At 35.6% G+C, this 24,025-nt stretch overlaps 2 protein-coding genes across 7 annotated transcripts in view; one reads left to right on the forward strand and one right to left on the reverse strand.

The window, feature by feature from the left end:
• si:dkey-92j12.5 (multiple PDZ domain protein) overlaps positions 1-11,435 on the forward strand; it is a 37,887-nt gene extending 26,452 nt beyond the window's left edge. For 4 of the 5 annotated variants that reach the window (XM_043243405.1, XM_043243427.1, XM_043243419.1 and 1 more), the window contains 15 exons: positions 1,019-1,110; positions 1,420-1,465; positions 1,640-1,717; positions 1,809-2,153; positions 3,021-3,104; positions 4,028-4,245; positions 4,321-4,468; positions 4,608-4,676; positions 6,186-6,234; positions 6,323-6,366; positions 6,467-6,577; positions 7,642-7,746; positions 7,840-7,949; positions 9,346-9,469; positions 9,662-11,435. In XM_043243405.1, coding sequence (XP_043099340.1) covers positions 1,019-1,110; positions 1,420-1,465; positions 1,640-1,717; positions 1,809-2,153; positions 3,021-3,104; positions 4,028-4,245; positions 4,321-4,468; positions 4,608-4,676; positions 6,186-6,234; positions 6,323-6,366; positions 6,467-6,577; positions 7,642-7,746; positions 7,840-7,949; positions 9,346-9,469; positions 9,662-9,826 — 1,788 coding nt within the window. In that variant the 3' untranslated portion in view covers positions 9,827-11,435. Of the gene's footprint in view, positions 1-1,018; positions 1,111-1,419; positions 1,466-1,639; positions 1,718-1,808; positions 2,154-3,020; positions 3,105-4,027; positions 4,246-4,320; positions 4,469-4,607; positions 4,677-6,185; positions 6,235-6,322; positions 6,367-6,466; positions 6,889-7,641; positions 7,747-7,839; positions 7,950-9,345; positions 9,470-9,661 lie in introns of those variants that run through there. The other variant, XM_043243434.1, reaches the window with a different exon arrangement.
• Positions 11,436-11,570: 135 nt separating this feature from the next.
• The window catches only part of rfc1 (replication factor C (activator 1) 1), a 12,544-nt gene continuing 89 nt past the window's right edge, over positions 11,571-24,025 (reverse strand). Inside the window, exons 1-24 of one of the 2 annotated variants that reach the window (XM_043243613.1) lie at positions 23,972-24,025; positions 23,231-23,341; positions 23,041-23,107; positions 22,723-22,827; positions 22,307-22,614; positions 22,150-22,224; positions 21,707-21,784; positions 21,091-21,423; positions 20,734-20,841; positions 20,454-20,633; positions 20,164-20,268; positions 19,007-19,394; positions 18,160-18,269; positions 17,860-17,974; positions 17,657-17,745; positions 16,746-16,883; positions 15,837-15,932; positions 15,657-15,755; positions 15,390-15,544; positions 14,993-15,110; positions 14,562-14,707; positions 14,268-14,481; positions 13,886-14,068; positions 11,571-12,314 (exon numbers count right to left, since the gene is read on the reverse strand). The exon at positions 23,972-24,025 is cut by the window's right edge and continues 89 nt beyond it. In XM_043243613.1, coding sequence (XP_043099548.1) covers positions 12,219-12,314; positions 13,886-14,068; positions 14,268-14,481; positions 14,562-14,707; positions 14,993-15,110; positions 15,390-15,544; positions 15,657-15,755; positions 15,837-15,932; positions 16,746-16,883; positions 17,657-17,745; positions 17,860-17,974; positions 18,160-18,269; positions 19,007-19,394; positions 20,164-20,268; positions 20,454-20,633; positions 20,734-20,841; positions 21,091-21,423; positions 21,707-21,784; positions 22,150-22,224; positions 22,307-22,614; positions 22,723-22,827; positions 23,041-23,107; positions 23,231-23,341; positions 23,972-23,974 — 3,420 coding nt within the window. In that variant the 5' untranslated portion in view covers positions 23,975-24,025 and the 3' untranslated portion in view covers positions 11,571-12,218. Of the gene's footprint in view, positions 12,315-13,885; positions 14,069-14,267; positions 14,482-14,561; positions 14,708-14,992; positions 15,111-15,389; positions 15,545-15,656; positions 15,756-15,836; positions 15,933-16,745; positions 16,884-17,656; positions 17,746-17,859; positions 17,975-18,159; positions 18,273-19,006; positions 19,395-20,163; positions 20,269-20,453; positions 20,634-20,733; positions 20,842-21,090; positions 21,424-21,706; positions 21,785-22,149; positions 22,225-22,306; positions 22,615-22,722; positions 22,828-23,040; positions 23,108-23,230; positions 23,342-23,971 lie in introns of both variants that reach the window. The other variant, XM_043243607.1, reaches the window with a different exon arrangement.

Below are 24,025 nucleotides of genomic sequence, written 5' to 3' on the forward strand. Positions count from 1 at the left end.
CATCTAATGTTGTTAAAATAATGTTTATTGCATTATTTAAAGGAATAGTTCACCCAGAAATGAAAATTACCCAGTATTTCACTCACCCTGAAGCCATACTAGGCGACTTTCTTCCTTCAGACGAACACAAAATTAATCCTGGCTCTTCCAAGTAATGGTCGGGACTAACGGCAATTATTTTAAAGCAAGAATAATACAGAAAGAATAATAGTTCTGCCTTCTTTCATTGAGCAAACATAAAAATCACTGTGTGATGTAGAAAAGCAGGGTTTTAGGGGTGTGTGGTCATAACTTTTTAGAAAGAATATCTTTTTAGTTTTGAAACTTTAGGGATCTAATCTATGCAGTAACCGCTTGTAACACTCCAAAGAGAAAGGAACATTTTAAATTGCATCATATGACCCATTTAAGTTAAACTATAAAACCATAAGATTTTACAGTTTTTTTTTTGTTTTTTTTTGCTCTGGAATTTAAAGTTTGATGCCTTTATTCCTGTAGATTGTTGTTTAAAATGTACCATAAATGACAAATGGTTATACCATGCAAAATCTGATTGTAAAAAAACAGTAATGACATATAAAAAATACAAATACTATTAATATAATATTACATCATAAATGTTGTCCTTATCTGCTAATATAGTCAAAAGGATTAATCTTATATTAGATCATTCTAATCATGTTCATATAATTATCAAATATATTATCATCAAATGCATTATCAAATTAAATACACATTCAACAGCTTTATGAATTAGGAGTAAAAAGGTATTAGAAGGAAGAGAATTATTAACAAGAAATAAAAGAAATTTGTATTACTTTTTAACATTAGTCTCTTATTTGAGATGATATCAAAAGATGGCGTGTGGATTTGCATTAGTCTCTAAGTTAAAGACAATATAAAAATGTTACAATTGCCCCCAGTCTCCCCAATATAACTAAAGCTAAACACAGCGAAGTACGTGCCTTATCAAAGGTCAAGGGTTAATCTTCAGCATGTTTACGTGTGTGTTTTGAAGATAAATGGACAAGTTCTGTATGGACGCAGCCATCAGAATGCAACGGCAATCATCAACAATGCTCCAGATAAAGTCAGGATTCTGCTCACAAGGTGAGATATCTTCATCTGAATGCAGATTCATACAGCTTCTCTTCTACATGCTTTTTAATATACTTTATATACACAGTTCATTTATATTAGTTCTCGGAAAGCCAGCAAAAATAAGAAAGACATTGGATTTTTAAATATTTAAAACAAAGGAAGATATTCTGGACTATTTTTAGGTCTCACTGTGTGCGTGAATACTGTATGAAACTTGAAAATCAAACTAGAAGCTCAGACTTTGTATCCTAGTATATGTATGGTGCATATATAGCGTGTATGTCTTATTTTAATGAACATGTATAATTTTGTCATCAGGAATAAAGCTGAACAGAAACAAATGACTACAGGACCGGCAAAGGAGGCAATGGAGACACATACACACACAAATAAATAAACTGAAATGTTTTTAAAGCCGCAAAAGACTTGCTGTCGTTATCCTTGATTAACAAATCAAATGAACAAGTTTTTTAGACATTATTTTTAACTGGACATCTTCTGTGACGTTTGTCATCTAATAAGAGTTTTATATGTTTAGAAGGACAACTGTCCCGCTGTCTCTCCTGCCATGCCCATTAATAAGATCAGAGAAGTCCAACATTTAGCTTTGCCACAGGTGAGTCCGTCAAATCAAATGTCAGACAAAAACAACACAAAATATCCACCTGCTTCATTCTTCTTATGGTCATGTTTCTGTTTGTCGATAGGATGGAAGGATCAGCAGAGAAGATAAACTGAAGTCTCGCTCCTCAGAGAGCCTGAACACTGCTCTTCCTGCTCCGGTCAATGCCACATCCAATCATAAGCCCTCCTGTCATCCTGCCAGTCACATGTCCCCCAGCAACTGTACTCCTCCGTCATCTGGCATTTCATCAGCTAATGAGAGCGTTCGCTCCACGGCCAATCAGAGCACTTCTTACTTTACCCAGTCTTCTGTGAGCTCTGACCCCCTAACATGTCCCATCATACCTGGCTTTATAAATACCATTGATATCTGCAAAGGAACCACAGGACTCGGACTCAGCATAGTAGGAGGCTGCAATACAGTACTGGTGAGAAATCAATAAATGAGGCCAAGCACATTAGACTTCATATATATATATATATATATATATATATATATATATATATATATATATATATATATATATATATATATATCAATTTATCTTTGGCTTCGAAGAATGTTCTTGCAATTTTTCTTTGCAGATGAATTGTGGGAAAAAAATGACTAATCATTTATGCATTCTGAAGCAAAGCAGTAATGCATTCAATATATCGGCTTTATCAGTTTTTGAAAGTGAACTACCTTTCAAAGAAATATTATAAGTCAAATATAACTTAAATTGTGAGATGATGTCAACTAGTGCAGGAAATCTTTTTAAGACATTTACGTTGGAGGTGAATGAGGTGTGTTTACAAAAGGGTTTTAAAACCAGAAATATAAAGTTTGGGCTTTTTATGTTTTAATATTGAATTATTTAGTAGAAAAATGCTTATTATTTGATCTGTAAAGTTGTCTAAACCGTCCTTGTTTTTATGAATTTTTATGAACTGAGGAATGGGTCTAAATCATTTTTTTATGTGGCATTCGACAGAAGGCCAGAAATGCTCTTGATAAAGCTTATAAAATATTCCTTTAAATTAAAAATAAATATAGAAGTAACATGTTGCAATCACCAGAAATCGAAATGGGAGTTCAAACAATATTCGTTCTTTCCCTGGGGTTTTTATATGTGGAAATAAACAAAGCTTTTTTGGATTTTGAAACATTTAAAAGGAAAGAGAAGTTATTAAAAATGCTGCACTATTTTTAGGTTCACGCCGGCTTGAGTGCATGGTGTCATTAAAGAACGACTGTCAAATTTTCAATTCAGCTTTTTCACTTAAATGCTTTAACTCTTCTCCTCCTTTGTCAGGGAGCAATAGTGATTCATGAAGTGAATAAGGACGGCGCGGCTCACAGAGATGGTCGCTTGCGGGCAGGAGATCATATACTGGAGGTACAGAGGAGAGTAACAGAGTAACAATCAATACTCTGAAGCAGTGCTTTCTAACCACTAATCTGGATTGATCGCATCCAAAATAATATTACATATAATGTGCGTGAGCTGTGTATATTTATTATGCGTATATACTGGAAATACACACACATGCATGTATATATTTCGGAAAAATATGTTTATATATTTATATGATTATTTATGTGATTTTATGCCTATAGAAGCAAACTGTCTCCTTTTAAAGTTTTTAAATAAGTTTTTGTAGAATAAAAACAACATTTGGTTGAAATGTTACATTAAAATATTAAAATTGATTAAAGTATAAGGATGAATATTACATTTTTTCGCTTTTTAAGTTAATAAAAAATCTAACTGAGATATGAGTAAAACCTAAGATAGTGGAAAATGAAAAGATAATGTTAATTTACAGCTGATTAGTATTTGGGGTGAAAGTAATTAGTCTTTTAATGTGTTATACATTTTTTTGTTGTTGTAAAAAAAAACAAGATTTTTACACTGAATGACGTTTTAGCGGGTAATTTAGTAAATCAGTGAAATAGGTTTAGTATTTATTTTTGACTCAAAAAACGAAAACACAAAATTGCTATTAATTTAAAAAGAAAACTTTTTAAAATGGGGCAACAATTTAAATATATATATATATATATATATATATATATATATATATATATATATATATATATATATATATAATATTAAATATATACAGAACACACATATGCAAACAAAAACTTGAATTATGTATGTGATTAATAGTTTGACAGCACAACTTTGAACTCATGTCTTAGACTGACTTCAGCAAGCTACAGGGCAGATTAAACTCTACTGAATAATCGAAAGAGGAAAATGCAATCTTTTCCTATCCAAGCTTCTCTGAATGTGATGACTGTTATCTCCTGCAGGTGAATGGCATTGATCTGAGAATGGCCACTCATGAGGAGGCCTTGAGCGTCCTGCGCTTGAGTCCGCAGCGCGTGAGGCTGTGCATCTACAGAGACCCTGTGACAGAAAACCACTCCACGCACCAGAAGCACACGCCTGAAGACATGTGGGACCTCTTCAGCGTGGAACTGGACCTCAAAACAGGACAGGGACTGGGGATTGGCACGGTGGGGAAAAGGTGGGTTATTCTGAAGGGTTAGAATTGCATGCACAGCGATTCATCCGAATTCATATTTGTCTGCGTGTCTTGCAGGAACGACACTGGAATCTTTGTGTCTGAGATAACAAGGGGAGGGGCTGCAGACGTGGATGGAAGACTGTTGCTAGGTGACCAGATTTTGTCTGTGAATGGAGAGGACATCCGAGCTGCGTCACAGGACTATGCAAGCGCACTACTGCAGGTGCCCACAGACACACTTCACTTAGGAATATAGTAATTAATGCATTTCCTTTTTTAATCATAATAGGGCTAATTATGATCCATTCTCTCTCTCTGTGCATGTGTGTGTGTGTGTGTGTGTGTGTGTGTGTGTGTTGTAGAGCTGTAGTGGGCCCGTGCTGTTGGAGGTGGCTCGTTTTAAATCATCACACTACTCATATGGAGAGCAGGTAAACATTATACAGTACAGTCATTCCTGTTATGAACTAAGTATTTAAGTTGTTATTAAGGGTTCAAAATATCCTCTTGCTGGCAGGAGAACAGAATGATGATGGAAATAACGAGAGAAAGTTAGCACAGTTACTGACACGAGGGTGTTGATATATTTAACCGTCTTTTATATTTTTATATCAAACAAGGTGGAATTCTTCGGCTTCACATCAATTAATACTAAAAAGAAAGGTAACAGGGACCGGTGTTCACTATTAACTAGATGCTTATTAGTATGCCTGTTACTAACATGTACTAACGTGTTTAATATTACATTAACATATTAACTAATAATTATAAAGCTTATATTCTGCATGGCAGTATTCTACATCCCTAATTCTACCCAATACCTAAAATTAACAATACCTCACTATTAATAAAGAGCAAATTAGGAGTTTATTGAGGCAATAGTCATAGTTAAGGGTTTGTTAATAGCGAGAATTTGACCGAAGTGTGACCGAAAAGAAAAAACAATTATAAAACATCAGAAATACCTCTTACACCTTTCATAAAGAGACCATTTGTAATGTTGGTACCACTTTTTATGGTTACACCTATTAGCTGCTTATTAGCATGCATATTACTAGAATATTAGCCATTTATTAGTCCTAATTAAGCACATATTAATGCATTATTCTTGATAACTTTCTACATTCCAAATCCCAATATCTAAACTTAACAAACACCTTACTAGTTATTAATAAGCAGCAAATTAAGAATTTATTGAAGGAAAACTTGTAGTTAATAGTTAACAAGTGTTACCTATACTACAATGTTACCGTCACATTCTGTTTTAAAATGTATGCACGGCACATGGAAATGTTTTGAAAACATAAAAATGAATGATTTCCAGGTTTAAAAACTGCAAGCTCAAGATTTTATAGAGTATATTAAATTCACTACTGTTAAAAAGCCTCAGTAGGTCAGTCATTTTGTTATTAATACTTTTATTCAGCAAGGATTACATTGATCAAAACAAATAGTAAAGATAAAATATTGTTGATTTTTCGAGCATATTATATATTCAGTATATTAGAAAGATTATTAGAGGACTGAAGTAATGATACTGAAAATTCAGCTGTGCCATAACAGGAATAAATCACACTTTAAAATATGTTATATCTGTTATTTTAAATTGTAGATATATTTTACTGTGTACTGTATTTAATCAAATATTGGTGAGCAATTGGAAAGACTTCTTTGCTAAAAAAAAAAACACACCCAAACACTAAAAAACAGTCAAATAAATATTTAATAAACAAGCAATCTTAACTTTTGTATGGTTTTGTGTGATACTCTTACTGTACATATATTATACTAAAGCAATAAGCCCCAAGAAGCTGCGGTTTACAGCCAATTTATAAGAGCTAAGGGGCGTTGTTAACCCATTAGCTGTTAGAAATATAAAATCTAAAAATTGGTATAGACCTCAGATCTAGACTAGGTGTCTGTGTTCTGTGTTCTGGCAGGTGGGTGAGCTGGATGTCCCTCTCCTCTCATCTCTCAGCACAGATGATTGTAAGAGCCTGTCACAGCGCACAATTATTCGCTATTCAATATTCAGTTCTATTCATCAGTCAGTCAATGTTTTCATCTTTTTGCACAGCTGTGGATGGAAATGTGGATATCAGAACTGTCACCGTTCAGAAGGTGGGTTGGTTTTTAACGCGGTAGTGTAAGGCATGTTTCTGCAGTAATTGTACGATCCAGATCCAGTAGCGAGCGTAAGACTGCTGTGATTCTGCCTCAGCATGAATTTGAGTCTGTGGAGTTGAGATCGAGAGGCGCTCGGGAAGATTCAGGGATTTATATCTCCAACCTGGACCCCACCATACCTGCGGCACACGCGGGACTTCTGCAGGTAGAGACAAGGAGAACGCGTGACACTCGGTCGGCCTAAAACACTTTTTTTCATTACGTTTAGAAAATTCTTTTACAAATTTGTAGAGCCAAGTTTGCAATGGTTCTTTTTTTCATGTGGCTTTCAGACAGTCCTCTATAAAGGCAGAATGGTCTAAAATAAATCAAATTGAAAAAAGATAATAAATTGTTAATCATTGTAACACCATTCAGAATGTGGGGGTTCATTTTTATTCTCTGAAATAAATGATTACTTAGTGACAGTAAAGACATTTACAGTGTTACATAAGATTTCTCTCTTTTTTTTAAATGTTGTTCTTTACTACCCATCAAAGAATGCTTAAAAAATATTTTTGAATATTATTTAGAATTATATTAGAATAAGAAAATTTTAAATGTAATATTTCAAAATATAATGTTTTTTTTATTTTTGCTCAGAGTTGGTGAGCATAAAATACTTTACTTAAAAGATCAATTACATTCATTTATGTTATGTCAATCCTTTAAACAGTAGTGTATATATATATATATATATATTCCATTTAGCCTTAATGAAACTGTAGAAGAGTGAACAGTTTTTAATTATTTATAGAGCTGTATTGTATAAATATTTATATTGTATAAATTACAATGCAAATATGTATTTTGATGTCTTTTTTCTTTTTTGCAGTGATTGGGGTAGAATAATTGAGCAAGGCACATTCTGTGAACACTAAAATTTGCGTAAAAACTGAAAAAAAAAAAAAAAAATCATTTAAAAATTATCTCAGCATTTTTTTTGTACTGCAATTCATTTATACTGCAACTTCTTTCAAGAAAACATGTTTAGTTGATGAAATTGAATGATTTTATGTTTTTGTGTATAGTCGAGATGAACGTGGAACAGGCCGAAATGACCATTTCAATGCATGCATTTATTTTTAGATAATCTAGTATCTAACATATCTAGTTTCGACCACAACAAATGTGAATGTCACTCACAGGACACAAAAATAAAAAGCCCATTCATGGGAATTGCTTCCCTCCACGCACCCTCAAATAATCAACTGTGAATTGAATTTTCAGCTGGGTGCCAGGGTCATCAGCATTAACGGTACATCAGCTGAACGTCTCTCAGTTACGGAGGCAAGCACTCTCCTGAGAAACAGCAGTGGAGCCGTCACACTGCAGGTGTGTATCTTCAGACATCAAGTATCAAAACATAATCAAATGTTCAGAGCTCATCTTTCCATGAACGTCACACTCTTGTGTGTTTGATTAAAGCTGATGCCAAATGGATGTGCAGATGGAGCTAAGATCGGTAAAGATCGGTCATCTTTCATTCAATCCTCACCTGGACTCTCAGAAAATTACAATACCCACAATCACCAGAGGTACTCGAAATTAATATGATTAGCAATACATACTATGCTAGATTCATATGCAAAATTCTCATTAAAAAAATAAGGAAATACTATTTTGTATTATGTTTTACATATGGGCAAAATTGTAATTTACTGTTATTAGTTTTTATGTGTTTTTTTTTTTTGTTTCTGCTGATTTTCAGGAATTTATACGTTGGCAGCACATTTGAATCTAAGTAAAATTGTTGCATTTTGTTTTTTATTTGGAAATAAGTTCTGATTTGCATTCAGCAATTGAATAATCAACCGTCGCGGCAAAGGTTTCTATTAAGTTCTGAAGCGTCACGTGACAATGAATGAGTATTAGCTGCTGAAAAGTTTGCCAAATTTAGCATTGCTGTTACAAAAATGAAGCACATCATAAAATATACTTTTCTTCTGCCTAAATATATTTTTTAGAAATATAGAAAATGTTTCCTAGAAAACAGAAGTTAAATTTACCCTGATCTTCAAATTCAAAACGTTTTGATAACACTAATTATTAATTAGAGGAGTTTTCCCTTTATCAATTCTTAATTGCAGCTTATTAACAGCAAGGTAGTTGTTAAGTTTAGTTATTGGGTAGAATTAGGGATGTAGAATAAGGTCATGTAGAGTAAGGCCTTAATATGTGCTTAATTAGGACTAATAAATGACTAATATTCCAGTGATATGCATGCTATCAAGCAACTAATAGTTGTAACTGTACAGCGATAGATCATAACTGCATAAACAAGCATTTTGTATGATCCCTCTTATTTTGGTAAAATAATTAACACTTTGCAGAGTCTTCAAGGTGTACTGGAAACTGGAAACTCTAACTGTATGTATAGAACACTGTTTTAGAAATATGTTTTAGAATAGATATATATTTTTCTATCTGAAATAATTTTTTACTAAAGTACATGGGTCCAGGACAATTTATTTTTTTTTACAAGTTGGAGCCAATAAGTAGGTTACATCATACAGGACTTTAGTTAACCATGTTCCTGGTCTGCCGAGGATGATTTATGCTTTCATTTAAGATTTATTACTCATTTTATCCCAAATACGCCTTCAAAGAGTCCATAAAATATATATTAAAATTGCACATTTTCACTGAAACGCCTGCTTGTGGATATTTCCGAGTTGGTTTGCGTGTGCAGTTTTGCAGAGGCATGAGAGTCAGCAGAATTCTACACACTAAAGCTCTGATAAAGGACTTCACCTCCAGGGCACCCAGACTATTCAGACACCCCGCTCAATAGAAGTGTTATGCTTGCTTTTTTCGTTTTTCTAGCTGTACTAAGAGATTAATTGTTGCCCGGTTTGCTAAAAGGGTGTCTGAGAGAAAAAGAAAGAAAAAAAAAATGGGTTAAATTCTATTTGTCTTTTGTGTGTGTTTAAGTTCTCCTCAGTTCCAGACTATCGCTCTTGAACGTGGCTCTGCTGGGCTTGGCTTCAGTATTGTAGGAGGATTCGGCAGTTCCCATGGCGACTTGCCCATCTATGTCAAGAACATATTTCCCAAGGTACACAAGAAAGAGACTTAAACTAAAAAAGGCTGAGTAAATCTTTTGACCGCAGTGCGCCAAAGAGATCAATACATGTCCAAACACACGTTCGGTTTGCATGCATCACGGCACGCACACGCTCCACCATATAGAGAACGTTATTCGCGTATTTGAGCGAGAAGCGTACGTGACGGTGCTCTGCTTCCGTAGGGAGCCGCGGTGGAGGACGGGCGTCTGCGTCGCGGGGATCAGCTGTTGACAGTAAACGGACAGAGTCTGGAGGGGGTCACTCACTCTGAAGCCGTCGAGCTCCTTAGGCAAACCAGCGGGACAGTTACACTACAAGTACTCTCAAAACCACTTTCGAGATGCTGATAATGTCACCGTCCTGTACAGATGCTTTGTGTACACCTCAAGGAGCAGACGCATTACTGATTGTTAGACGCATGAAGATTCTACGAGCTGCGTTTCTCAAAAAGAAAGAAAAAAGAAAATTACAAAACGTAGTCTTTTCTAATTGCAAAAATATCTCAGTGTGTGTAAAGTGGGAGAAGCCAATAGAGACTAGTGCTAAACCAGTGGTTCTCAACCAGGATGAGAATTTTTGATGTATTAAATAAAAAAATTTAACCAAACTATATAAAAATATGATAAAGTACATGATGCGATTAAAAAAAAAAGTATTGTCCTTAATAATAATTTAATTGGAGAACATACAATTTACAGTTTTGCGGGAAAAAAGAGTTTATTAGCAAAAACTGTTAACTTCATGTTTTTATTTTTTTTTTGTGTGTTAGTTAACTAGTATTTTTAGTTATTTTTACCTAATCAAACCTGCAGATTAATTGTGATTGATAGGAACGTACAATGAATAAAAAAAATATTTTTGAAAATTGTTACAGGAACAAACGAGATGCTTCTTTGTTTAATCGGATCTATGTTAAGCTATGTTAAAAGTGAGTTCGGCTGAATGGATTAAAAAAAAAGATAAAACTCTGGGGGAGTTGGAGAATGAGCCTATTTTTTTTTTTAAAAAGTGGAGTGTTACTTTAAGAACGGACCATTCTCACAAGACTGTGATGATGCATTTAAAGGTCATCACCGTTATAATTACTCTCATTTTTTCATATTTGTATAAAAAAAAATACATTTCTAACACTATTCTCTGTATTATATTACCTTTTCATCAAATTACAAAAAATAGTTTACACCAATGCCAGGGTCTTTCCAAAGCAGCGTCTATAGAAGGGCCAGTTCTCTTATCAGTCTCTCTCGAATTTATTCCTTTTATTTAAAGTCATGAAAATGCTATCATTTTCTTTTGCTATTTGAGCGAATAAGAATGCAAAAAATATATCTGTGGTACTTTTGCATTCGATGCTCTTCAAGTTAACCCAACTATGATGACTTCTGCTGCGGAGAAACCCGAAAAAAAAAAAAAAAAAAAAAAAAAAAAAGTCCCATGGAGTCATGTTTTTGCCAATGAACTCTTCACTCGTTCATACTTTTTTTTTTTTGTAAATGATCCGCAATTAATTTAAAACTTAACGTGAAACGGTTGAGAACCATTGTGCTAAACTGTGATTCTTTTACACGTATCAGCTTTTTTTTGTATCGCATTGCTTCACAACACATTTGTATGCTTAAAGTCCACTTCTCAGCCTCTGAATATATAACAGGCATAGTTACTGCTAAGAGCTCACGTTATGTATAGTTATTTATAAGTGTGCTTCGCTTACACGTATAGGTTGTCATAAATCATGCAAAATCTATTTTAAGCAAGACATATATAAGAATATTTTCTAACTCGATGAACAATTATAGCTGTATAATTACTGTCTGTCGTCAGATGCATTCCATACAAGTCAGCGCTTCAACATTCATCAGCTCATAGATTTTTTCTTTTTCTACTGTACATTTATCTGTATACAAAATAAATTATTTTATTGGAGTAAATAATTGTGTGTTAATGTGTTAATTTTAGACTACCCTGGAAACATCACAAACAGCAATTACAGTAGAGCTGAGCTGTTTTTACCATCTGATCAACACTCGTTTGCATGATACCTAGCAGAATGTGCCACAGAGATAATTATAACACTCAAACTCAATACATCTCTACAACATAATTCTTGTTTTAATTATTCAAATTGTACACGTTCAGTCATTTACAGAATAATCTTCAGGTTAATATCACACACTATCAATCCAAAAGTACTGCCATAGAAAACTAAGAAAAGGATTGTTTATATATATTCATCTGCAAGTATTCCCGAAAAATGCTAACGTGGCAGACAGGTATTTACACGATGTGTACTTGACATGCAGCGAGTATAGATGGTATCTGTGTGGAAGAGGGAGCGTGTTTAAATGTGAAAAGCTGAAGCTAATATGTTTAAATGTTTGTGTACTTTGTCATGAGGGTTACGCCAGTACAGTGACATTAAGTGCCCTTAACTCTGTTTACCTTTGAGATGAATATAGCTTCAGAGCCGCGTGTTAACAGTATGATGCATATGTACATGCTTGATGAATTGTGAACCATATAATAACTTCTGTGAAAATGTGTGGTCCACCCCCAGCCCCCCGGTCCCTGCAGTGTCCGCTCTGCTGAAAGCAGCTTACGCTGAGTGATGGCTTTCAGGAAGTGCACGAGTATGACTCACAGACAAAAAAATTCTGTTTATAGAGCTAATGTCATTCAGCCACTCTTTGTGAAAACAGAAAGAGAGGAGGGCTTTCCGTCTCGTTCTCTCCTATGTTTCTCTCACTTCTTGGCCTTTCCTTTACCCCTGCCTTTCCCCTTCCCAGAAGCCCCTGGTTTCTCTTGCTTGATGTCCTTTGCTGGTTTGGCTTTTTTCTGCTGTTAGAATAAAAAAAATTTAAAAAATCAGGTGAATAATGCTGTAATATTTTGACTGATTTGTTGTGATATTTTGCCTGTATGTAGGACCCAATGAAATATGCTATAACTAGATCATCTTGTAAAATTAATTTACACACGGTAAAATGTAGCTTAAGGGACTACAATCTTATTGGCAATAAAATCAACCTTAAAACTAAATATTAAATACACATGCTTGCTTATCACAAATAATGTTAACTTAAAATGGCAAGTGTATAAATTCTGTGTGCTAAGATTCTGTGGCATAAACTTTCTAAACTTTCACTTTTTCAATTAAAACCAGGGACTTTTTTAATTGAAAAAGTATTGTTTCGAAAACAATGAAACATTATCATAAAAGCAGCCGCTTTAAAAAAACAAATCTGTTTTAAAATCTGTCTTAACTAACTGACTTTCTGAAGCGGTTACAGTAGTTTCAGATCACATGAACAACTTTTATTGTCTTTTTGTGCTTGATAACTTGAATCTCTCTCCTATACAACTGTATGGAAAAGATGAAAAGATTTTTCAAAAAACAAAAGAAAGCCACAGGTTTTGAATGACGTGGGCAAGAGTAAATGATGACAATTGGCATTTTGGGATGAACTACTTACCATCACCCTACTTTAAAGAAAATTAATTAATTAAATTAAATCTGACTATATAAATCACCATATAAAGCAATCAAGTCTCTTAAGAAGACATGGATTAAACTTGATGCAGATGGATTTTTGATGGAGGGATAGAACTCAAGTTTCTTTAAAAATATCTTCATTTGCATTTCAAAGTTGAACAAAAGCCTTAAGCATTTGGAACAACATCAAGGCCTAAAGCTGCGCGTCCACCAAAGCGTTTTTTGCCGGCTAATAACAGCAGGTTCTCTGCTGAAAATGCTCAGCTGTGAGCGCTAGGGAGTGATCCACTGAAGTAACAGCAAACGCATCGAGAATTTAATGTTTCTCCAAAAATTATGTTTCGCAATATTATAGTAGTCTGGCAAATTGATCTAGTAAAGAAAGCGACATCAACTTCATTGTTATTCAGCCATGGTACAGTCAGTAGTCCTGCCCCGCTTGACTAGAAAGAGTGGTAGTGATGAGCACAGCCTTCTTCTTGAACTTTCAGAGCTGAGGAAAAAACACCTGAACAGCACGCTCCTGGCATTTTAAAAAAAAACTGTGTAGATCTGTTGGGAACAACTGAAAAAATAGGCTAAAAATCCGCTCTGGTGGACACACTGCTTAATTAATGAAAGAAATTATATTGTGGGATGATCTTAGCAATTAAAGGAATAGTTCACTTAAAAATTTTACCATCATGTTGTTCCAAACAAGTTTCTATGTTCAGTATGAAGAAGAATATTTTGAAGATTTTCAAAGAACCAAACTCCAAAAGAAAGATCATCTACAGATTATGCAGGTTTGGAATGACGATTGTCCCAAACCAAACCATTGAGTGTTTTCAAAATGAGATGTTATTGAGGTCACCGTGATTGTAAAACTGATGCAAAGTCCAAAAAAGAAACACTGAATTGTTATTTTGATATCTACCTTTATCATTGCATCTGCTGTAAGCCCATCATCGTCTTCCTCTTCCTGGAACTGAGATTCAGTCTCAAGCTCTCCTATAAGCTCAGGGTCAACAGCACCTTTACGGCTTTTCTTCACCACTTGTAAGGAATAAGGCGTAAGATGGGATTCCTTATTGTAGGCTCTTGTAAACGCAGCTTTCACCTGCAGAAAGGAAATAAAACGGAGCTGATGGGGATAAAGTGTGGCATACAGCACCTCCAGATGTTTTACAGTTAAAACAATTAACTCAGACTGAGCAGACATCTGTCAAACCAATGAACTGTCAGCTGGACCACCGGTTTCCAGTCCTGGAGGAGAACTCTGCAATATGCTCAGAAAAACCAAACACACACACACACACCTTAGAGTCTAGTTTAGAGTAGGGATCCGGCTGTCCGCCCCACATGCTGATCTCCATCATGTTATCAACATCCTCTTTGATGATGTCATAATCATCCATGAGCTTTACGCTCTGATTGGCTCCCTCCGAACCTTGCGACTGAAGAGGCTCTAATATTGCTGCGCGCAAATACGGCAGGTAATCCAGATTTAAGGCTTGCTTACTACTTAATGTTCTGCAGGATGAGAAAGAGGCAAAATTTCAGGGAAGAGTTCATGCTTTAGACAAGGAGGAAGCGAGTGTTTGTTTTCTCACTTTAGGCTCATGTGTGAAGCAAGCTCCTGTATGATGCGGCTGTGTTTGCCAGCCGATGAGAACTTGCCCAACCAGCTGGGAAAGGTCGGAAACTGACTCATATAACCTCGCATCAACTCCCCCGGCAACACGCTCGCATAAATCGCCTGGAGAAAAAAAAATGATTTATAGATTTATTAAAAGAGAATCTCGGGTTTGTTTTCTCTCACCTAAGTGAAAACACTTGACCTATGTGAACAGATTTTGTAATACGTTACAAATCAGTGCCGCAGCAGAAATTTCTGTTTTATCGTTTCTGCCTCGAAAATGTCATTTTGAAAATAGGCACTTCGGGGCCTGATTATCTCAGTGCTGCTGCAGCAATCAAAGCTGTTGACTGAGGATTTGTTGGTCAACGCCGACGAGAAGATAATGGCAGGAAAGTACGTTACCTGTGTGGGAAGCAGAGACCATGTCTGTCTGGAGCGGATCTGTTTGTCCACTAAATCTCCATCGCAAATGCTGTCTGCTGTTTTACTCAACAACACCAAATGATTCTTCAGATTTCCCCTGATGACCGTCAAACGTCACAATTATGCACACTTTAATGTTATTACTGTAAGTGCATGTATGAAGTGTAACGAGATCACTGTAAAATGGAGTGATGGTGAAGTGCTCATGCGATAAAAGGCTCTATATATGTCTATATTTTGTATGTACTGCATATAAAAAAGCCGTCTAGATCAGATCTTTTCAAGTGGATCAAGCAAGAGCAAATGCAGAAACTCTTTTAAATACGTAATGAATATTGGGAAAAAAAAGGCCCTTGTGTGCAAGTCTATGACCTACCCTGCAGCAGCTGGTCGGACATGCAGGTAGTTTTCTTGAACAAATAGTGGTGCTAAAGAGTAATCATGGAAGAAAAGGTCTGATTTGTCAATCAGAGACATGTGGGCAGTTTCCTCTCCTGAAGAAAACACCTTACGACACACATCAAACGGACCCTGCATATATAAACACACATATATTCATATTGTAGTATACTCGCATACAATCAATACACCAAAGATTGTGCGGTGTGTGTACTGTACAATGTATTTAACAGTGTGCACGTACCAGTTTCATGTCCTTCTTAGCATTGTTAGCATCAGCTTTGGCCTGGTCATAGGTCATGACTTTGTCTTTAGCAGACCACATGCTCAGATTATGCAGTACCTAGAGAATAGAAACACAATCTTGCAGTGCTGCTAAAGACACTGAATCAGAGATAAAGACAAGCGATTTGTTTATTAATACCTGCCGAATATCCTGATTGGACGCCAGAATGACTTCATTCAGAGCTGGGGGTGGGATCTTCAGACCCTCTTTAAAAGCTATAGACATCATAGCCCCCTAAATGAATAAAAGGGAATTTTCATAATGTTTTACCTCACAAAGTGTGATACTGATTCAAATTAGATATTTTTTTTTATTTGTTAACATGTCCTTTTACAGTATAATGTTACAAAAAAAGTACTGTTAACTAGAAATAACTAGTGTGATTCATTAGTTAACACATTAGTATACGAACTAAGAATGAACAATAAGACTAATAAATGTTGAAAAAGTAATGTTAATTTCACCATTTACTAATGCCTTATTAAAATCACAAGTGTTTGTTAAGATTAGTTAACGCTACCATGAATAAACAATGAGCAACTCTACTTTCGTTAACTAACATTAACAAAGATGAATAAATAGTTTGTTCATGTTAGTTAATACATTAACTAATGTTAACAAATGACCTTATTGGTAAGTGTGACCGAAATAACTAACAGTATAAACCTAATATAATGTATGACTAAGACTGTAGTCCAAAATTTTCCCCCAAATTTTTACACATCAGAAAATTAAATCGTGGTGTCAATCATGTTTACGTATTGCCTCCAAAACGTCTGTCAGTCATAAACTTGGATTAGGTTTTATTTTCAACATTTTTGCATCCGTAGCCAGCATTTTGATAAGAATGAATGACGAATCTGGAAATAAACATTTAAAATATTTTTTGATCCAAAACCAAGACCGAGTTATGAAGCAAAAATTCTAAAAGAAAAACCTAAAACTCTGCACTACGGTAAACACGCTGAACTCAAAAATATATAAATTACGCAAAATGTCTATAAAGCACTGATTTAATCAGACAAATATTTGAAATGTCAGTGACACCTTGATCTGCTCAACGCGGGGTCTCTGAAAGCGCAGATCGTAGCAGTAGTTCGCCAGCGAGCGGATCTTCTGATGATTGCGGTCATTGCACATGCAGATGATGGGAATCTTTGACTGTTTTATCAGACCAATCATCTCCTGAGTGGGTCAAAGGGCAAAGCACAAGAGTAAGAAAATGTGTGCGTAAGGGTGTGCAATACATATCGTCTGTTTTAGCATGCAATTTGACATTGTTGAGTATTTTGCAAAAAGCATTGAAAACAGCTCTACAGAGCGCACGCATACATTATATGAAGTCTAGACTAGTGCACGTGCACATTTAGAGTATGTTTCAGTGAAATAACTTTCAATTAATTACAAATTTAAGACATGGGGGCAGAAAATGTATATATTTATATCATTTCACACAGCTAGTTAATCAGTTTCACACAAAGAGTGCTCGTTTACCATGATTACAAATATGATACGATTTCGACAATTCTGAGCAACACCAGAGCGATTTATGTCTGAATGAATTAATTGAAATGATTTTTTGTCAATTTCGCACACCCCTAATGGCACAGATTGCCGGTTCTCACATTGCAATGACTTGACCTTCATTTTCAGCATAAGGAATACAAAGGATGTCAAATCTAAGCAAAAACATTTTTAATCAAAGCTAGAATTTTAGGTTTTGCATTCAAATTAATGATCTTGCAAAAAAAATGGCAACTGCTATGCAAGATAAAAAAAATGTAAGCAGTATACAATAAATACTGTGCTGCATTCAGTAATTATTAATCTAATGCTCCATTCCACACGCAGCCATAGAAGCTGCAAGGATTTAAACACTATCTGGTCCACTTTTGCTCCTTGAGCACCACCTCTGGTAAAGACAGATAAAGCAATTGAATGAGAGCGTGCAAGCAGACCTGTATTCCTCCTCTGTCTTCATTTCCTGCCATCCCGTCCACCTCGTCCATTATGAGGGCATGTTTACTGCTCACTGTCTGAGATGCACCTGACACCATTAAACACATAAACAAAGAATGTATACATTATAATCACTGAGGTTTGACCCCAAACCCTTTTACAGATGCTACCCGATTAATTAGCTATTAATTAAGCTAATTACCGGAATAGAAGTTCTTAATGCTGGTGTTGTTGAGTGATTCTGCGATCACTTCCTTTAAGCTGTTCTTACTCCGGGTGCAGCTCGCATTCATCTCCACGTAGCTGTAACCCAACTCCTACAAGCACATATGGAACTCTATTAATGTAGTAACCGATGCAACGAAACTGTAAAAACAGACACACTGCGTTTACAATCATTCACTAATGATTTAATTTTTGACCCCATGTTAAACACAGACTTTTTTGAAAAGGTTAAACAAAATGTTACTTTATAAATGATTATCAGTGAGAATGAACCGACCTCACAGACAAGAGCGGCCGTAGTCGTCTTCCCCACGCCAGGAGGCCCAGATAACAGCGCAGCCTTAAACCCAGAACCGTCGTCTTTACTCCCAAACTTTCCAAATTTGGCTGCTTTGCAGAGACAGAGACACAAAAATAATGAAAATTGGTTGAACTGAATTTTAGCCGAATCAGTGCATTAGAACAAACACACCGAGTATGGTCCGAATGGTATATTACCCAGTACATACTGCTAATTTTATGTAAAATACTATGCACCATTAAAAATGCAAGAGTAAAATGAAAAAGCTTATGCTGAGGTCAAGCGCACTGCATCATGGTAAACTGTACTGATTATATAATGTATGCCTTGCAAACTAGTAGCATGTCATTCTGAACATGGGTAGTTGAGATTAAATTAAATAGATTTAGTAGTAAAACATGCTAAACAAATTTTTTTTTCCATTTTTCACACACACACACACACACACACACACACACACACACACACACACACACACACACTTATACATACACACACATACCGTAATCCAAAAATGTGATCTAAAATCTTGATGTAGTTAAACTTTATGTTAAGGTGTTCTTGTTACAGTGCAATCACACATTTAATTAATATTTCGGTACGGTTAAGCAAAAAATTAAGGGTTTGGTTTAGGCTTACATGCATGTAATTATGCATAATCTATTGTTAACTATTACTATTATAATATTAGCAAATGTAACATGTGTAACAAGGACACCTTAATATAACGTGCTACCATGCAGACTATGATAGATTATATGTCAGCTACAACAAATATCCATTGACTGTGAGCCTATAGCAGGAACAAACTATAAATACTGACGTGGTGCTTTTGTATTGCCGCTATGATGTTTATGCCAGTTCTGTAACCAACGCAGAAGCTTGTTAGCACAACTCTGATCCCCCTGCTGCCCAATCAGGTTCTTCAGACTACGGGGGCGGTACTTATCCACCCACAACAGGCTGCTACCCTCACTCTCGGGGGTAGAGTGGGATACAGGGGATGCTCGCTTGGATTGATCAAAGCTCAAACTCTTTTTGACCTCTGAACGAGAAGTCCCAAGTGTTCCAGATTTAGAAGCAGAGCCAGGCTTAGACTTTCCCTCTGAAGGGTTTCTCTTGTTGGGGCTGGGCCCTTGTGGTGTGGCCTTCTTGGATGGAGGAGTTGGTTTGCCTCTAGAGTCTGGAGTCCTTGTTTTAGAGGATTTATTCTGTAATACAGAAGACAGACAGATAAGTTGTCAAATAAACCAAATTCAAGGCTGCACGATATAACAAAAACCGACATACTTAGAATGCAAAATGTTGCTTTTCTGCGATATGTGTTTCGACATAAAAAAAAAAACAGGACACTTTGACCAGATAACCTAAATAGCCATATTTGGGAATAATTATTGACCAGGGATTTTGTTAGGGAGTGCATCTGCATAAAAAATGTAAATAAAGAGCTAAATAATGAATTTTTAATCTGAAGGCTTTCTGTACTAACCACTCTTTAAGGATTTTAGCTAATGAATCAAAGTGAATAAATTAGCTGACTCGATAACTCGATATGACACTAAAATATGATTTTTATGATTATAATTTAATAGAAAGCTTAAAATGCATAGTAAAAAAAAATTACTATGCTTAAATTACTAGAAATTAATACTGTACGACAAAATTAATACTATCTTTATAGTACTACAGTTTCTTTGTGCCAAAAATGAACATTACATTCCCTTTATATTTATTCATATCTGCAGACGGAAGTTACCAGCAAATCACCAATATCGCACCAAAATAAGCTTAAGCATTTGATGTTTAAAAGCTTGAGGGCTTGAACATTTGAAGCGAACAATTTAAAAAAAGATAAATTTTAATGAACATAATTTAATATCTTTTGGTTGCATTTAGCCATATCACTACATGGATTTAATTTGCTGAATATGACGCAGCTCTAGTTTGAAAGAACAGGAGGGTTGATGGGAGCTGCTGTACCTCTGCTTCTGCCGCAATCTCGTATTTAGACTTCTTGCCTGGTTTGCTTCTTATGAGGTTCAACAACTCATCTTCATTTATGATCTTAGTGCCAAAACTCTCCGCCTACGGAATAAACATTGGAATTGCATTTAGAAAAAAATGATGTTCTAATAATCACCTTTAATTCAGTTAAATTAGAAAAATATTGCAGTGGAGACATGGAGAAGCAACACTCATGTTCGAAAAAAGAGTAAGTAAAGACAGGTAAAAAAATAACTAAATAAATAAATAATGATGAAAACTAGGACCTTTTCGGTCTTTGAGACTCCACTGTCTCGTCCCAGAACAAGGTAAGTAGTTTTACGGCTGACGTTTCCTGTGACTTTCCCGCCATATCGCTCTATTAGTGACTTAGCATCATCCCTCTCCATAGATTCTAACACACCGGTCAACACAAACACACAACCCTCCAGGCAGTTCTCTGCTCCCTAAAACACACACATAACATTGTTCGAAATTATACAATAACTTGATTTCTGATAGATTATCAAAAATAGTGGTCAACATGGGTCGTTTAGGTGTTTTTACCTGCGGTATCTCTTTAGACCCCAGTGCTCGTGGTCCTTCTCGGTTCAAATAGTTACGGTAGGCTGATGAATTTGCCCGTTTTTTCTCTAGATCCTCAGGGCTTGTATTCTGAATAATAGAGGCATAGGAAAACTTTTGATTCGCTCACTAGCACAGCAGAACAAGGTAGTGGCCTACTTTCTAATCTTGAGTGAAAGCTTCAATCTAGTCTTGAAGCAACATATACTGTGCATATCTTGTACAGCATTAAACATAAAACCAAACATGCTTTTAACTTAAACTCTTAAACAACACAATTAAAAGCAATGGCATATCAATTAAAAATCATAAATTAAGCCGCATATTCAAATGATATACCTCCGGTTTTGTTGGCGAGGTTTTATTGGGTGCACTGTCACTTTTAGGTGTTGATTTTGTCAATCCGGTGGAAACACTTCCTGTTTTGGGCGTAGCTGCCCGCTCCGAGCTATTTGGTGAGATTGGCTCTTTCTTAGGAGAAATTTTAATCTGCTTTTCACCCCTGTCTTTTTTCCTTTGCTCTTCCACTTCTTCCTGTCGTCTTTTCATCTGAGCCAGTTTGGAGCTGGTCTTCACCGGACTCTTTTTAGGGGACGGGTCCTGTTTGGGTTTGGTGTTTGAGGAACTTGTCTGAGAGCTGCTCTTGGAGGGGGAGACAGATTCCACCCGAGCCTGTGAACCAAAAAAAAAAAACATATAAAAGAAATTGTTACAAAAACATTACATAATACGTAACACGTACTTTGCAGGCTGCGCCACGTCTGAAGACAAAAACGAATAAAAAATAAACCTGTTAAAATATTTTATTTATTTATTTATTTTAAACACCAGACATTTTACAATTCGAACCGAATAGCTTTTTTATTTATTTTAAATTATTATACAAGTTAAAAAATGAACATGTCAGCAGCTGTAGCATTAAGACAAACTATAGAGACATATTCTGCACACCAACCTTTTTCGGTAAGGGCGCTTCATCCAGCTTGGCTAACGTTCTTGCAAATTCCTCATCATCATGGATCTGCTTTTCCAACTAACATAAAAATACACAAGTTCTGCATTTTGTTCATGCATACATTGACTACATTTTTTGTATAACAGACTAGCTATTAAAAACAGCGACCACGTTCACATGCAACGTTTTCCATTTAAGGTATGTTCCTCATAAACCTTTATTCTGGAAAGAAAAAGCTACTGGAATATTCTCATACATGCTTATGAAGATACACATTCACGTGCTCTTGTGGAAATCTTGTGCTTTACATTAATTTTAGTAAATATGAATCACAATTCAACTCTATAATTCTCATTTAGGTCTCTGATTATAGCACAAAATTCTAATATAACCAAATTCTGATTAATACAAGAACATGTGCTGTACGTCTCGAATGATCCAACCTCCATGTCTTCATCCATCTGCAGCTCTTTTGCAATGGCTTCATCACTGAGCGACTCCTCAGTTTCCTGTGTGGGCTGACCGAGACCAAACAGCGATGAGTTTAAGTTCATATACATTTTAAGCACACACACTTCCAGTTATTCTCTCTCTACTCACTGCCTTCCTTTTAGCGCTGGTACTGGCCACCATTTTCTTGTCTGACCTCTGAACACTTGAGCTGCCAAAGAAGGCCATTACTGAAGTGGGCGTTTGTTTTGGCGGCGTCGGTCCGATCTTTGGGGAGACGGCAGGCTGAGAGCTCTTTACCCCTCCCTTCGAGACTGCGTTTGGGGACTTGGTTGGGGATTTACCGGATGAGACTTTCGCTTGTTTTGCTTTTCCTGAATCTGATTCTTTCTTGCCTTTAGCTGTTCCATTTTCTTTGGGTTTCGCCTTTTTCAGAGTCATAAACGTATCATCTGAATCTGGGAAAATAAAAGGAGGACAAAAGAAGAGCATGAATTATCATCTACATATTAACGGACCCACGGCATCATATTGTATTGCTTGTGGAAATTTGTTGACTCCCTCACCAGAATCAGACACGTAAGTTACGGGGTGTTTCTTCACGGTGGCAGCATCGGTGTCTTTAGTGCCCTTCTTGGTCTTCTTCTCCTTCTTTTTCTCTTCCTCAGAGTCTAAGATAAGATGACAGAGGAGAACATCTAAAAATAGTGACACCATCATCAGTTTGATTCCTAGAATGTGTAAAAAGTATTTCTAAAAACCTCAAGGCACCCATATCTTGTATGGCCACATTCACAGTATGTATGTGACAATGACCATTTCTTACATTACGAACAATGATGGTCATCATTAAAAGTTCACCAATATTTAAGCTGTCTATAAACCTGAATCAATTATGACTCTTTTTTTTCGTTTTCCAGATGGTTTCTCATCAGACGTGGGACTTGTGACCTAAAGAGAAAGAAAGGATATGAAATACGAAAATGACCTAAATGTCATATTAATAGATTCTGCACAAATCTCAGCTTTGTACATTTGTTATTTTCATTCAATGACAGTAGACTGTTGTTGTACCTTAGTTTTTGATTTTTGTTTCTTCTTCTTCGGCTCTTCGTCGGTGCTGGTACTTCCATTAGAAGGTTTGGGGGCCGCAGGTTTGGTGGATGCAAAAAACCTCCGGATATCCTGAAGTACACAAAGGTAAATGAAAAATAAAGAAAAATAATAATAATAGTAATATCATATATATATATATATATATATATATATATATATATATATATATATATATATATATATATATATATATATATATATATATATATATATATATATAATGGCTAATAAATGTGCTATGTCCAGCATCTACCATAGTAACCGCAGGCTGAGTTTGTTCTGTTGCATGTCTACATTTCAAAGTTAACAAAAACAAACGGAAAGCAAAAAAAATAATAATAATAACGTCGTTAATAGCAAATCATACAGTTATGTAGTATATCAGTTCACAATGGCCTGTCTACTTGCAGTCAGTCAATCGTAATCTTTAAGTTAGTTCATTTAAATACTTAAATGTTGCTCGACCAAGACGTAAACAAAACGCACTCGTGAGCATCAAGGACGAAAACTAAATAAATAGCCTTTACATATTTCATTGTTTTTCTAGCGCTTTAACGTTACTAGTGTATTAACAAACACGAAAAAGCTGCAAGTTGGAGCTAACTGCTTTCTTCAACCAAACAGCCTGATCAGTTGGATTGAGCTCGCTTTTGAACGTGTCTTTATTTCTACAGATGGTTCGTTAATAAGGCGACTCACCATTTGCAAGCATGTGTCAAAAGCGTTTCTTTATTTTTTGACAATTTGCGAGAC

This window comes from Puntigrus tetrazona, chromosome 1 (genome assembly GCF_018831695.1).
Source record: "Puntigrus tetrazona isolate hp1 chromosome 1, ASM1883169v1, whole genome shotgun sequence".
Lineage (NCBI taxonomy): Eukaryota > Metazoa > Chordata > Actinopteri > Cypriniformes > Cyprinidae > Puntigrus > Puntigrus tetrazona.